The sequence below is a fragment of the Ahaetulla prasina genome, chromosome 1, assembly GCF_028640845.1.
Source record: "Ahaetulla prasina isolate Xishuangbanna chromosome 1, ASM2864084v1, whole genome shotgun sequence".
Taxonomy (NCBI): Eukaryota; Metazoa; Chordata; class Lepidosauria; order Squamata; family Colubridae; genus Ahaetulla; species Ahaetulla prasina.
This window is the reverse complement of record NC_080539.1, coordinates 359,957,672-359,970,853: the sequence shown is the minus strand read 5'-3', so window position 1 is coordinate 359,970,853 and position 13,182 is coordinate 359,957,672. Positions and strand designations below refer to the sequence as shown.

Here is a 13,182-nt window from a genome sequence, read left to right as displayed (position 1 = left end):
CTATTCTATTCTATTCTATTCTATTCTATTCTATTCTATTCTAATCATCTTTGTGGCTCTTCTCTATATTTTTTCCAGAATCTCAATATCTTTTTTATATTTTGGCAACCAAAACTGGATGCCGTATTCCAGGTGTAGCCTTACCAAGGCATTATAAAGTGGTATTAATGCTTCTTAATTTCTTTTCATGGTTTTACCCTGGTTTTACACTCACTAACACACTCCCGTCACACGGTTCCCCATCGCACAATTTGCATTTATTTCTTCAGGTGCCTTCTCCAAGCCCTCATGTTTCACCTTTCCATTCCCTAAGTACCCCGCAATACTATCTTCTTCTTCTATTTCTGAAGCATCCACCGTCACTGTTTCAATAGGGTCAGCTCATGGCAGCATCCATTCATAATACTTCTACCTCCTCCCGTGAGTTGTTGAGGGGGAACAATTGGTCCAAAGTTATCCAGCTGGCTTTCCTGCTGGATTCTAGTGTCAGGACACTGAATTCTAGTATCCTGGTTTGTAGCCTAGCACCTTCAAAGTATAGCAAATTGGCTCTTTGGCCCAGCTGAGAATACAGATAGTCCTCTCTTTCCCATTTGCCTTGTTTAGCAAATGCTAGAAATTACAACAGTGCTGAAAAAGTAGGACTTGCGACCAGTCCTCAAAATTAAGAGCTGTCACAACATCCCAAATTCACCAGTGTGCATTTTACACCAGCTGTAGTGCCCCACAATTACATGATTGCCAATGGCGAGCTTCACTGCTGGCTTCCAACAAACAAAATCAGTGGAGAAGATGGCAGTAAATCACAGGTCACATGATGCTGTGCTTAAGGATTTACCATTATTTGTTTAATGACTGCAGCAAAAATGATGTTGTTAGTCTGACTCAGTCATGTGATACTTCACTTAACTACTGTGTCACTTAGCAGTATGAGTCACTGGTCCCAACTGAGGTTACTAAGTACATTCTGAGAAGCAGGACAGGGTGAATGTCTGTTGGCCTTGATTTGTTCATGGCTTTATCTTCAATTGGAAATCATTGTTCTCAAATAATGGTGTTTCCAAAGAGGAAAGGAAACTTATTCCGTAAGCGCACAGATTCTTTATCTGAGAAAGTTTCTGAGTTCAATATCTGACAGCATATATTCCCTTAAAAAGATCTCAACCAGGGTGTAATGGAAAAATCCCCTCCGGTCCAAGATCCTGGAAAATCTTCCATCATTCAGAAGAGCCAATAACAAATCTGATGAGCTGAACTGATAGGAAATAGCATCCTATGCCTTCCCGAATCTGTGTTCTCCAAACAGTTTTGGCTAGGAATTGTGGTAGGTGATGTCCAGACACCTGTAGAATATCATATTTGGAAAGACTGACACTGAATAATCAAGGGACTATCCATCTAGATCAGGGGTGTCAAATTCATGGCCCACGGGTAAGATGCCACGCCCACCCCCATTTTAGCTAAGGGGAAAAAAATCACGATACCAGTGGTGATATTCAGCTGGTTCTACCCAGTTCGGGTGAACCAATAGCGGCGGCTGAGGGAGGCTCCGCCCACCTGCCCGGACATCATCACGTCCAGTTTTTGATGTTCTGCACACACGTGCACTCACATTTGCAAACCCTTAGCGAAGGTAAGTGAATACCACTCCTGCACGATATGTCACGTGACGACAACGTGACAACGCAAGTTTGACACCCCTGATCTAGACTAACCATTCTTAACTTTGGCAACTCTAAGATGTGTGGACTTTGTGTCCCAGAATTGAAGTCCACGCCTCCTAAAGTTGCAAGTTTTAGACAATGCATTCCACCCACCATCCCATTGAGAACACTGCGGATGCTACTCACCACCACCAGGAGTGAAGGAAGCCAGGTGGTTCTCCCAGGGTAATGTTCTTTTCCCACCGGATCTGTGGAGAATCAATAAAGTACCAGTTAAATAGATAAGAGACCAGCAATTCTCCAATCGGCAGATAATCGCCCAGCCACCCTGTTTAGGGTGACCGCTCCCTGCTTACGCAGGGGGCTCAGGAGGACCCCTTGCAGGGGCGTGCTGAGGATTTTGTACAGTATCTGTCCGATAAAATCGCTCGGATCCGGGACGGACTGGATGCTGATTGGATAGATTCAGGCGGGATGACGGGGACGGGTCTTGTGGATATTACCTGGGCTGAGTTTGATCCTGTGACTCTCGACGACATGGACAGGTTGTCGGGTAGGCTGAATCCCACCACATGTTTATTGGACCCGTGTCCCTCCTGGTTGGTACTGGCCACATGGGAGGTTACACGAGGCTGGCTCCTGGAGTTACCAACGCTTCTTTGTTGGGGGGCATTTTCCCCACTGCCTTAAAAGAGGCGGTGGTGAGGCCCCTCCTTAAGAAGCCTTCCCTGGACCCAGCTGTATTGGTGAACTATTGTCCAGTCTCCAACCTTCGCTTTTTGGCGAAGGTTGTTGAGAGTGTGGTGGCATATCAGCTTCCCCAATACCTGGAGGGAACTGTCTATCTAGACCCGTTCCAGTCCGGCTTCAGACGTGGATACAGCATGGAGACGGCTTTGGTCGCGTTGGTGGATGATCTCTGGAGGGCTCGGGACAGGAGATGTTCCTCTGTCCTGGTCCTTTTAGATCTCTTAGTGGCTTTTGATACCATTGACCATGGTATCCTGCTGCGGCGGTTGGAGGGATTGGGGGTGGGGGCACCGTTTATCGGTGGTTCTCCTCCTATCTCTCGGACCGTTCGCAGACGGTGTTGGCAGGGGGCAGAGATCGACCTCGAGGTGCCTCACTTGTGGGGTGCCACAGGGGTCGGTTCTCTCGCCTCTCCTGTTCAACATCTACATGAAGCCATTGGGCGAGGTTATCCGTGGTTTTGGGGTGGAATACCATCTGTACGCTGATGATACTCAGCTGTACATTTCCACCCCGAACCACCCCAACGAAACCGTCGAGGTGATGGCCCGGTGTCTTGAAGCCGTGCGGGTCTGGATGGGGAGGAACAGGCTCCAACCCAACCCCTCCAAGACAGAGTGGCTGTGGGTTCCGGCGTCCTGGTACAGTCAGCTTACGCCATCGCTGACTGTTGGGGGTGAAGTACTGGCCCCCAGGGGGAGGGTGCGCAACTTGGGCGTTCTCCTGCACGATCGGCTGTCCTTAGAAGAACATCTGACGGCCGTCGCCAGGGGAGCATTTTATCAGGTTCGCCTGATTCGCCAGTTGCGGCCCTTCCTAGACCAGGACTCCTTGCGCACGGTCACTCACACCCTCGTTACTTCCCGCCTGGACTATTGCAATGCTCTCTACATGGGGCTCCCCTTGAAGAGCACCAGGAGGCTCCAGCTAGTCCAGAATGCGGCTGCGCGGGTGATAGAGGGAGTACCTCGTTGCTCCCATATAACACCTATCCTGCGCGGCCTGCACTGGCTGCCGGTAGCCTTCCGGGTGCAATTCAAGGTGCTGGTCATCACCTTTAAAGCGCTCCATGGCTTAGGACCGGGCTATTTACGAGACCGCCTTCTGCCACTGATAGCCTCCCAACGACCTGTGCGCTCCCACAGGGTGGGCTTTCTCAGGGTGCCGTCAACCAAACAATGTCGGTTGGCGGCCCCCAGGGGGAGAGCCTTCTGTGTGGTGGCACCGGCCCTTTGGAATAAGCTGCCTCCAGGGTTGCGCCAACTCCCCGACCTCCGGACCTTCAAACGTGAACTTAAGACTTTATTATTTCATCGTGCGGGACTGGCCTAAGGGTAATTTTAAATCGAAATTTTTAAATGGGCTTTACGTCGGTCTATGACCGTTTTAGTTTGATTCGGCCTATTAAATATTTGGTTTTAATTCTGTTTTAAATTTGCTGTTTGTATTTTGTGTTTTTAAATATTTATTTTATTTATTTATTTTTCAGATTTATATACCGCCCTATCTCCCTAGGGACTCAGGGCGGTTCACAGGCAATTAAAAGCAAACATATAAATACAATTTAAAATAACACATAAAAAACTTATTCAATAGCCAAATTATTAAAACAATATAAATACTAAGAACCCCATTAAAACCAATAAATTTAAAAACTAACCCAGCCCCGCGCAAATAAATAGGTGTGTTTTGAGCTCGCGACGAAAGGTTCGGAGGTCCGGAAGTTGACGAAATCCTGGAGGGAGTTCGTTCCAGAGGGTGGGAGCCCTCTGTATGGCTGTAAACCGCCCTGAGTCCTTTGGGAGAAGGGCGGTATAGAAATTAAATTATAAATAAATAAATAAAATTTACCACTTCCAAAAGTAGCAGAACTACAACACCCAGAGTTCCATTGGACCATTAAAAAATGGCTTCCTGAACACTTCTGAGTGTATAGATTTTAGGTGGCTAATCACAAAAGTAATCTGTAAGTTAAACTATCAGGTACCACTTTATGGAATTTTTTTGTTTTTACACAATGTCCTTGTACACCCTTTAGTGCCATGTGTGCTATGCTGCACACATGAAAGAAACATATGAAAATATGGAACTGAGGTTGAAGCACATCCAGTACACCAAGCGCAACTGGAATATCTGTAGAGACCTAAAAATAATGGTTCTGCTGCTTGGAATGCAGCTCGGATATACCAAATACTCGGACGAGCTCCCAGGCTTGTCTCGTCGCATTGGGAATGGCCCGTCCCACCTGTGCCAGCAAAGGAGGCATTCTACAGGGCCCTTCAGCCTGATTGTTCTAGCTGGTGGGGTTCAGGAGAAGAGTTATCTCTGCCATTGCAGTTGCCTTCTGGAACATTTTGCCCCCTGCTTCCCCCCAATGTGAGGTTGGCCCCATCTTTCCTCACTGTTCGCACCGGTGTAAAGACCTGGCTCTGCCAATTAGCTTGGGCCCCCAATGTGGGAGCATCACAGTGGAGGTGGTTGATCGAGTAACAACAGATTCCACCTCCCTCCTATCCTGCCCCCGCCTTCTCCATCTGTAGTTGGATTTTAGTGGTTGGCACTAAGTTATTTATGTGTGTGTGTGTGTGTGTGTACGTGTGTATATGCCTACATATATATACACAACGAAGGAGAAGAAGAAGGAGATATATTTATTTTTATGATTGTAAGCTGCCCAGAATGGTAAGAAAAATAGCTAATAAATTTAGATAGATAGATAGATAGATAGATAGATAGATAGATAGATAGATAGATAGATAGATAGATAGATAGATAGATAGGCTGCTGGAGGTTCGCAGGGGTTCAAGAGAACTAATAATAATAATAATAATAATAATAATAATAATAATAATAATAATAATAATAATAATAACAACAACAACAACAACAACAACAACAACAACAACAACAACAACAACAACATTTTAATTTTTATACCGCCCTTCTCCCGAAGGACTCAGGGCGGTTAACAGCCAGATAAAATACAGTACAATACAATACAATAAAATCACTATTAAAAAACTTATTCAATATGGCCAATAAATTAAATTATAAAATACATAATATAATATAAAACCCCATTTAAAATCCAATTTAAAAAACCAGTCCTGCTTGGAAGAATAAATACGTCTTCAGCTGGCGGTGAAAGGTCCGGAGGTCAGGAAGTTGTCGAAGTTCTGGGGGAAACTCATTCTAGAGGGTAGGTGCCCCCCACAGAGAAGGCTCTCACCCTGGGAGTCGCCAGCCGACATTGTTTGGCTGACAGCACCCTGAGGAGACCCTCTCTATGGGAGCGCACCGGTCGGTGGGAGGCATGTGGTAACAGAAGGCGGTCCCGAAGATATCCCGGTCCTAAGCCATGAATCTAGAATCTAGATTCTGGATCTAGCTAAGATTCTGTGCAGTTTGGAGAACCCACAAATCCCACTCCTGGCTGGCCCCGCCCACTCTGCCTCATCCCTCCCAGGAGTCCCCATGCGGCCCATTTTGAGTACAAGTAAGTGCAGGGTGTGTGTGGAGGCTCGGGGAGGGCGAAAAACGGGCCTACCAGAAGTTCAGGAAGGCCAGAAACAGTCCCGTTTCCGGCCTCCAGAGGGCCTCTGGAGCCTGGGGAGGCCATTTTTGCCCTCCTGGAGGTGTTAAGAAAGCCTCCAGAGCCTGGGGATGGCAAAAATGCCCCACTCTGCTGTGGTGCAGGAGGCCAAGTAGGCTACACCCACCATGTCCATGTCCACGCCCACCCAGCAACGGGCCAGAGAACCCCTTGCTAAAATTTTTGAAGCCCAGCCCTGGATGGATGGATGGATGGATGGATGGATAGATAGATAGATAGATAGATATTGTTGAATGGAACAGCCATGCAACACGATCGCATTACATTAAAAAGAAATGGCCATTCCAAAAGAATTTGGTTCTGGGGTAGGAAAAAGTGGCATACATGAACCATTTATTGACCCAAGAAAGATATTTTTGCCCCCTCTTCCCATAAGAGGACCCCTCTTCCCATAACTGGACTAGATTTTTTTAAAATTTTAAAATTTTAAATGTTTAAATTTGAAATTTGGGTTTTAAATCGGGTTTTATTATTTATATTTCTATTTTAAATATTTGGCCTATATAATAAGTTTTTTAGATTAATGTTTTACTTTGTATATTTATGTATTTTTATATGGCTGTACACCGCCCTGAGTCCCTAGGGAGATAGGGCAGTATAAAAGTATGAATAATAAATAAATAAATAAATAAATAAATAAATAAATAAATAAATAAATAAATAAATAAAGCTCACATACAAATTTTGTGAAAGCAATGAACAACGAAGGTGAAGCTTTCTGTTATTTGAGACAGATGTTTCCAAGAATAACTGATGCCAAGATTAAGGAAGGCATTTTTGTTGGACCACAGTTGAGATACACCATCAATGACAAGCAGTTCAATGATCTGTTAGTAGGACCAGAGAAAGTCACCTAGAAAGCATTCAAGGATATAGTTGAGAATTTTCTTAGCAACAGAGTGCCAAACTACATTCAGCTAGTTGACAAACTTCTTACAGCATGCAGCGCCACAAGTCACTGAAGATTCATTTCCTACATTCACACTTGAACCTTTTCCCCAAAAGTCTAGGCTCAGTCAGTGATGAACATGGTGAAAAGTTTCACCATGAAAAAACAATTTCAGGGGAACTAGAATCTATCAATTCTGGCTGACTACTGTTGGGCATTGGAGCGAGATGTATTGGACACAGAGTATAAATGAAAATCAGCAGCAAAACACTTTTGGCCCCGTTCAAAAGCATTAATTGCAGAAGCGTGGCTAAGACTTAAGAGACGAAGTAGCAGAATAGTAACCACAAAAATTAAATAAGCCTCTTTCAAGTACAGCCCAACTCCAAACAGCCTCGTAGACATATTCATGTAGATATTTTGGCATCGACATGGAAGTAATTTGCCCTTGATTGCCATCTTCTGGCTTTAAAAAAAACCCACCCAGATGTAGTTTTCAACCTGGGATTTCCTAGAAGTCTTCCATCCAAATAATCCAGGGTAATGTGACCTGCCTGGCAGTAGGAAGGAATGAAATGTATTATAGGTAGTCCTCCACTTACAACCACAATTGGGGCCAGAATTTCTGTAGCTAAGCAAGGCAGTGGTTAAGTGAGTCACACTCAATTGCACGATCTTTTTTTTTTCTTTGCCGTGGTGGCTAAGTGAATTACTGCCGCTGAGTAAATCATGCAGTTATTAAGTGAATCCAGCTTCCCCTTACTGACTCTGCTGTTTGGAAGCTGGCAGGGAAGGTTCCAAATGGGGATCACCGTAACCCTGGGATGCTGCAACCGTTGTAAATACACGCTGCTTGCCAAGCCCCCAAATTTTGATTATGTGACTGTGGGGATGGTGTGACAGTCGTAAGTGTGAGGAGTGGTCATAAATCCCCCTTTTTTTAGTGTCACTGTGACTTTGAAAGGTCATCAAATGAATGGTTGGAAGTCCTGTATTCTAAGACGGAGTGATGGACAGTAACTTAGAAGACTGAAGATTAATTAAAAAAACTGAAGGTGTTGAGACTCTAGAAACAGTGCAGAAAAGAGCAACGAAGATGATTAGGGGACTGGAGGCTAAAAAATATGAAGAACGGTTGCAGGAACTGGGCATGGCTAGTCTAGTGAAGAGAAGGACCAGGGGAGACATGATAGCAGTGTTCCAATATTTGAGGGGCTGCCAAAGAGAAGAAGGGAGTCAAGCTATTTTCCAAAGCACCCAAAGGCCAGACAAGGAATAATGGATGGAAACTGAACAAGGAGAGATTCAACCTGGAAATAAGGAAAAATTTTCTGACAGTGAGAGCAATCAACCAATGGAACAGCTTGGCTTCATAAATTGTGGGAGTTTCATCACTGGAAGCTTTCAAGAAGAGACTGGACTGCTATCTGTCAGAAATGGTATAGGGTCTCCTGTGTTGTGGTCCGTCAGCAGCCTACAGAGCTGGCAACGGACAGCGATGAAGCTGAGGTGAGGCCAGGGCCATCGGGAAGTGAGGTGCGGACTCCAGAGCCTTCAGAGACTGATAGTAGTGAGGCAGAGGAACAGGAGGAGCCTGTTCCTAATGTACGCATGAAAAGAGCTGCCAGAAGGCGAGAGCAGCTCAAGCAGAGAGGACAACTCAGAAGTAGGGCCAAGAGATGATTGGCCCCTCCCATAAGGCTTAAAACAGACCCGCACCGGCATTTGGTCTTTGCTGGAAAATGACGTTGTAGCTGTGTCTTCTGCTTTGTCTTCTGTTTTGTATATGTCTTTGTTTTTGTGGCTCCTGGACGTTTGCCAGGAAGGGCTTTTGGCAGTTTGCCCAATTGGACCAAGGTTTGCGAGATAACTGAGGAATTTGTGTTGGGAGGCATTTGTTTTACTTTAAGCTGAAGGACGCTGGGAATGGAGTAATTCCCAGCTATTTGAATAGTTTGTTTTTCCACGGACTAAGTTTATTACTACCTACTTGGGCCTGGGTCAAAACATCCTGTTTGGGTGGGGAGTTGGACAAGATGATCTACAAGGTCCCTTCCAACTTTGTTAATCTGTTAATAATTTGGACTGAATAAATTAATGGAGGACAGGCTCTTTCATCCCTCAGTGTTCTCTCCAAGTTGGGAGCAAAATATATCTCTAAACTGCTTCTGCAAAAACAAAAACAACAGTGCGAGAAATATGTCTCCCTCTTCTACGTAGAAGCACCGAAGATGCCTCTAGTTGGCCTCTACAGGAAAGACACTGCAGGATTAAAATGGACATTGGCTTGATCCAAGAAAGCTATTCTTCTGTTCTTTGAAATGATAAACTCTGGCATCTGGTTCACAGAGAGAGTGGGTGTGGAGGCACCAGATCAGACTTCTGTCCTTGGAGAATTCTTTCCTTTGAGTCACTAACGACATTATTATTAAGCTATCACTGCGTTAAGATTCCCAAGGAATATTTTTTTTTCTCCCAACTTATTTGCGAATTTACTCTTTGCTCAAGGGGATTGCGCTTTGGATTGCAAATTCAGTGTTATTAAGATTTTGCAGTAGTAATAGTGTGCAAACTGTGCTTCTGAGAGACTTGAATCAAAAAGAAAAAAATGGAGCAAATAGAAGAACAATTCATTTTGCCCAGCTCTGTCATCTGGTATCTTTCATTTATACATTTCTGCTTTAACATTTTATTTATATACATTTCTGCTTTAAGATTTTATTTATTGTCTTCCCACCCACCCCGTCCACAGGGGATGTTTTGAAGACACAAAGGAATTACTTGAATAAAAATATGTAAGTAGAAAAAAATAAGAAAACAGAAACATACGTTTAAATTGGCCCACTAATTGGCCACATCTGGCTTAACACCTTGACAATTAATGCTTTGGCTTACTTAGTAATGGATGGGAGACCACCAGGCGATATAACATGGAGAGCTAAATTGGAATGTCAAAGCAACATTCCCGAAGAAGGCAGTGTCAAATCATTTGATTAATGCTGCTAAGAAAATTACTCAAGGGAAATTTAAAAATTTAATTTTAATTACTACAAATCACATTACAGTGTGAGGACCTCGGGTCTGTGTTGAAAAATATTTTTAAAAAGAGATTACAAACTTTGCCTGGAAAAAAGCACCTCCAAACTTTGTATTGTTTTGACGTTTATTAGAATCTGCTCTGCAGAGCCTCCAATTTTAAAGAAAATATATCCAATCTACAATGATCAAATCTAAATTGAGCTGCATATCAATGGATATTCCTCCATCGGCTCACCTCCCCCAAGCTTTGGTTCCTATTCTTACCTCTGAGAGGAAGGTCTGTGCAGATTTCTGAGCCCCAACATGAAGGAGATATTCGTACACATACAGTGCCAACCTGGGAGAAAAAGAAGAAAGTCCAATACTTTACTTAAGAACATATTTGCTGCAATAACATTGGCTTAATGTTCTTACTGATTTTTGTACATTTTAATCAGGGGTGGGATGCTACCGGTTTAACAACCGGTTCAGTGATTGTGTGCTTCGTGTGGGTGCAGTTTTACAAATACTAACCTTCTGTGTTACCAATTTGGAATAACACAGATGAGGTGCGGCAATCCGCTCTGCTGCGCCAATCAGCTGAGAAGATAAAGGTAAGTAAAGCGCAGCAGCGGGCGGGTGGGCTGACCTGATCGTTGGAGTGAACTGGTTCCCTCCCAGCTGATCGCCAGAGCTACAGGTTTGCCCGAACCGGTAGAATCCCACCCCTGATTTTAATGTATTTTATATGTGTTTGGCCACTTCTATGCAGGTTTTCTTATTTGTTATGACTGCCACTCAAAAGAATGAACTGATTCTAAATATTTAGGAACTCTATCTCAGCCCAATGACATATGCCCAGGTTTACCCATGTAAGACCACTCTTGGGCGAGCTGCACCGGCTCCCAGTTTTTTTTCTGGGTGCAGTTAAAGGTGCTATTACCTCTAAAGCCCTATATGGCACCGGGCCAGGTAATCTTTTCTTGTGTAGTTTCCCCTAAGGTCATATACCTATCCTACCAGGTAAGATCCTTGTAAGCTGCCTTGAGTCGCCAGGTGTGTATAGGCGGCAATATACATTTTCTAAATAAATAAATAAAATAAGATAGAATGAGCATGCTTCCCCTAAATATTTCCATATAGTGGGAACCAGAAAATTTGCCTTTTCCATGAAAGCCCCTGCCCTGTGGATTATTCTTTCCTATTGTCCTAGCCTCCCGAATAACATTGAAAAATTGGGTTCCCCCGCTCCCCAAATGCTGCATAGGGAAAGGTGGGTGAGAGATTTAAGGAGGAACTGGAAGTTTAACTCTGGCGCCAGTTTTTAAATGTTTATGATTTTAATAGATTTCATATATAAGTTAAGCAGCTATATTTTTTAAAAATAAAAATAAATTAAAAGGCCTCCCCTCAGCACTGCTGGAGATTAGAAAGGTCCTTGAAGAGGCATTGGTAGCAAAGAATTAACAGTATCGTCCATCCCGTGATCAGTTTTGGATTATTTTGCAAGATCAGATCAAGCACCATTAATCTTGCAGCTATCTCTAACAAACCAGGGCTTTTACGAAATTTTCAGGAGAAATATAAAGCAATTGGGCTCATCTACATTGCTCAGTGCTGAAATCAAAGGTACATATAGTCTGAGTAAACAGAGTGCCAGTTTTAGTAGCAAGTAACCACAGTAGCTCTGCATTTCTTTCAATCTTTCTTATATCATCTTGGCTCAATTATAGCAATCTTCTGAGTTCACACATTGTACTGAAGTACCTTTGACAAATCTGTGTCTCTATGCATTGTGTGCACATAGTCCTTGATGGCTTCCTATCTGACCCACTTCCTGTATTGTATTTGCATTCTGACATCTGCATTTACATTTAAGCATCTGAATAATCTGCATTGGTGCGAATTCTAGTCTGCTACTAACACCTTTCCTACCATTTTCCAATATTCTTTTTTTAAGCACAAGGATAAATTTGCACAGCACAAGCAATAGGAATAAGGAGGATTATATAGAATTAGAGATTTAATTATAGATGGAAACCCTGCAAATTCTAAATATATTTTGCAAAAAAAGATTGCCACAAGTACCAACCTGGTTTCAAATGAATCAAACCCAATCAATCCTTTGTAAAGTATCCAGGTGTCTTCAATTAAAACCAAGAATAGCTTGAAGGATGATATATATGCTTCACTTGTATCTCATTAATGCTACATCAAATACTTATATTAAACACAACAGCTTTTCTTGAACATGTAAAAATATTTTGAGGAAAATCCTGGGTTTTGAACTTTCAGAAACTCACTGAAACATTTTGGGGCATTAATTTATTTTAAATCTATTTCAGCAATTCATTAAGAATTGACTGAAAGATAATCCATAGGCGGCATTACACTTTGCATAACATTTTAACATTAATTATAATATTTCCAGATTGTACTGGTTGGATTATAAACAAATTGGCACATATTACTATTTTTGGTAGCAATGTCTACTTAGTTATTCCTTCTAGTTGAAAGTTTTTGAAGAAATTGGAAAAATCACCAATCGTTTGTTTTGGTGCTGTTCGGTTTTTTTCCTAGCACGTATAAATTAACACAGTATAAGGAACTGACTCAGTTCCTGTGCTAGCTGCCAAGTTAATAGTGTAAAATACCAGAAAAGTAACATTTCCTTGGATGAGTATTATATAAAGGTATGGAAAATTGTTTTAGATAAAAAATAAAGAGCTTTGAAATATTCTAAGAACAAATGCATCCAAATCTGGTCATCATTTATCGTGCATAGTAGATTTCCTTCATCTGAATAACAATCATTTTGGCCAGGGAAACTATATATATATTTATGTATTTTTCTATATGATTACATATGTATTTATATGTGCTACTAACTTTTCTTTTTTCTTTGTACTGGCTTAATATTTGTTAATGGTCCTTTTTAACTCAATAATCTTTCTTTTGTAGCCTCAACCTGACATCAAGATGATCTAGGACAGGGTTTTATATATATATAAAAAAAGATGATCTAGGACAGGGGTCTCCAACCTTGGCAACCTTCAGACTTGTGGACTTCAACTCCCAGAGTTCCTCAGCCAGCAAAGCTGGCTGAGGAATTCTGGGAGTTGAAGTCCACAAGTCTGAAAGTTGCCAAGGTTGGAGACCCCTGATCTAGGACACGGGTGTCAAACTCATGGCATCACATTGCCCTCATATGACGTTTTGTGACTTTTTTCCCTTCGCGGAGCTGGGGT

The 13,182-nt window shown here is 42.7% G+C and overlaps 1 protein-coding gene across 3 annotated transcripts in view; it reads right to left on the bottom strand.

Moving 5' to 3' along the window:
* The window catches only part of SSBP4 (single stranded DNA binding protein 4), a 67,286-nt gene that overhangs the window by 41,317 nt on the left and 12,787 nt on the right, over positions 1 to 13,182 (bottom strand). For all 3 annotated transcript variants that reach the window (XR_009152732.1, XM_058163276.1, XM_058163274.1), the window contains exons 2-3: positions 10,220 to 10,292; positions 1,851 to 1,912 (exon numbers count right to left, since the gene is read on the bottom strand). Coding sequence is in view for 2 of the 3 variants with exons in the window: in XM_058163276.1 (XP_058019259.1) it covers positions 1,851 to 1,912; positions 10,220 to 10,292 (135 nt within the window). In the remaining variant the exon portion in view is untranslated. The remainder of the gene's footprint in view (positions 1 to 1,850; positions 1,913 to 10,219; positions 10,293 to 13,182) is intronic.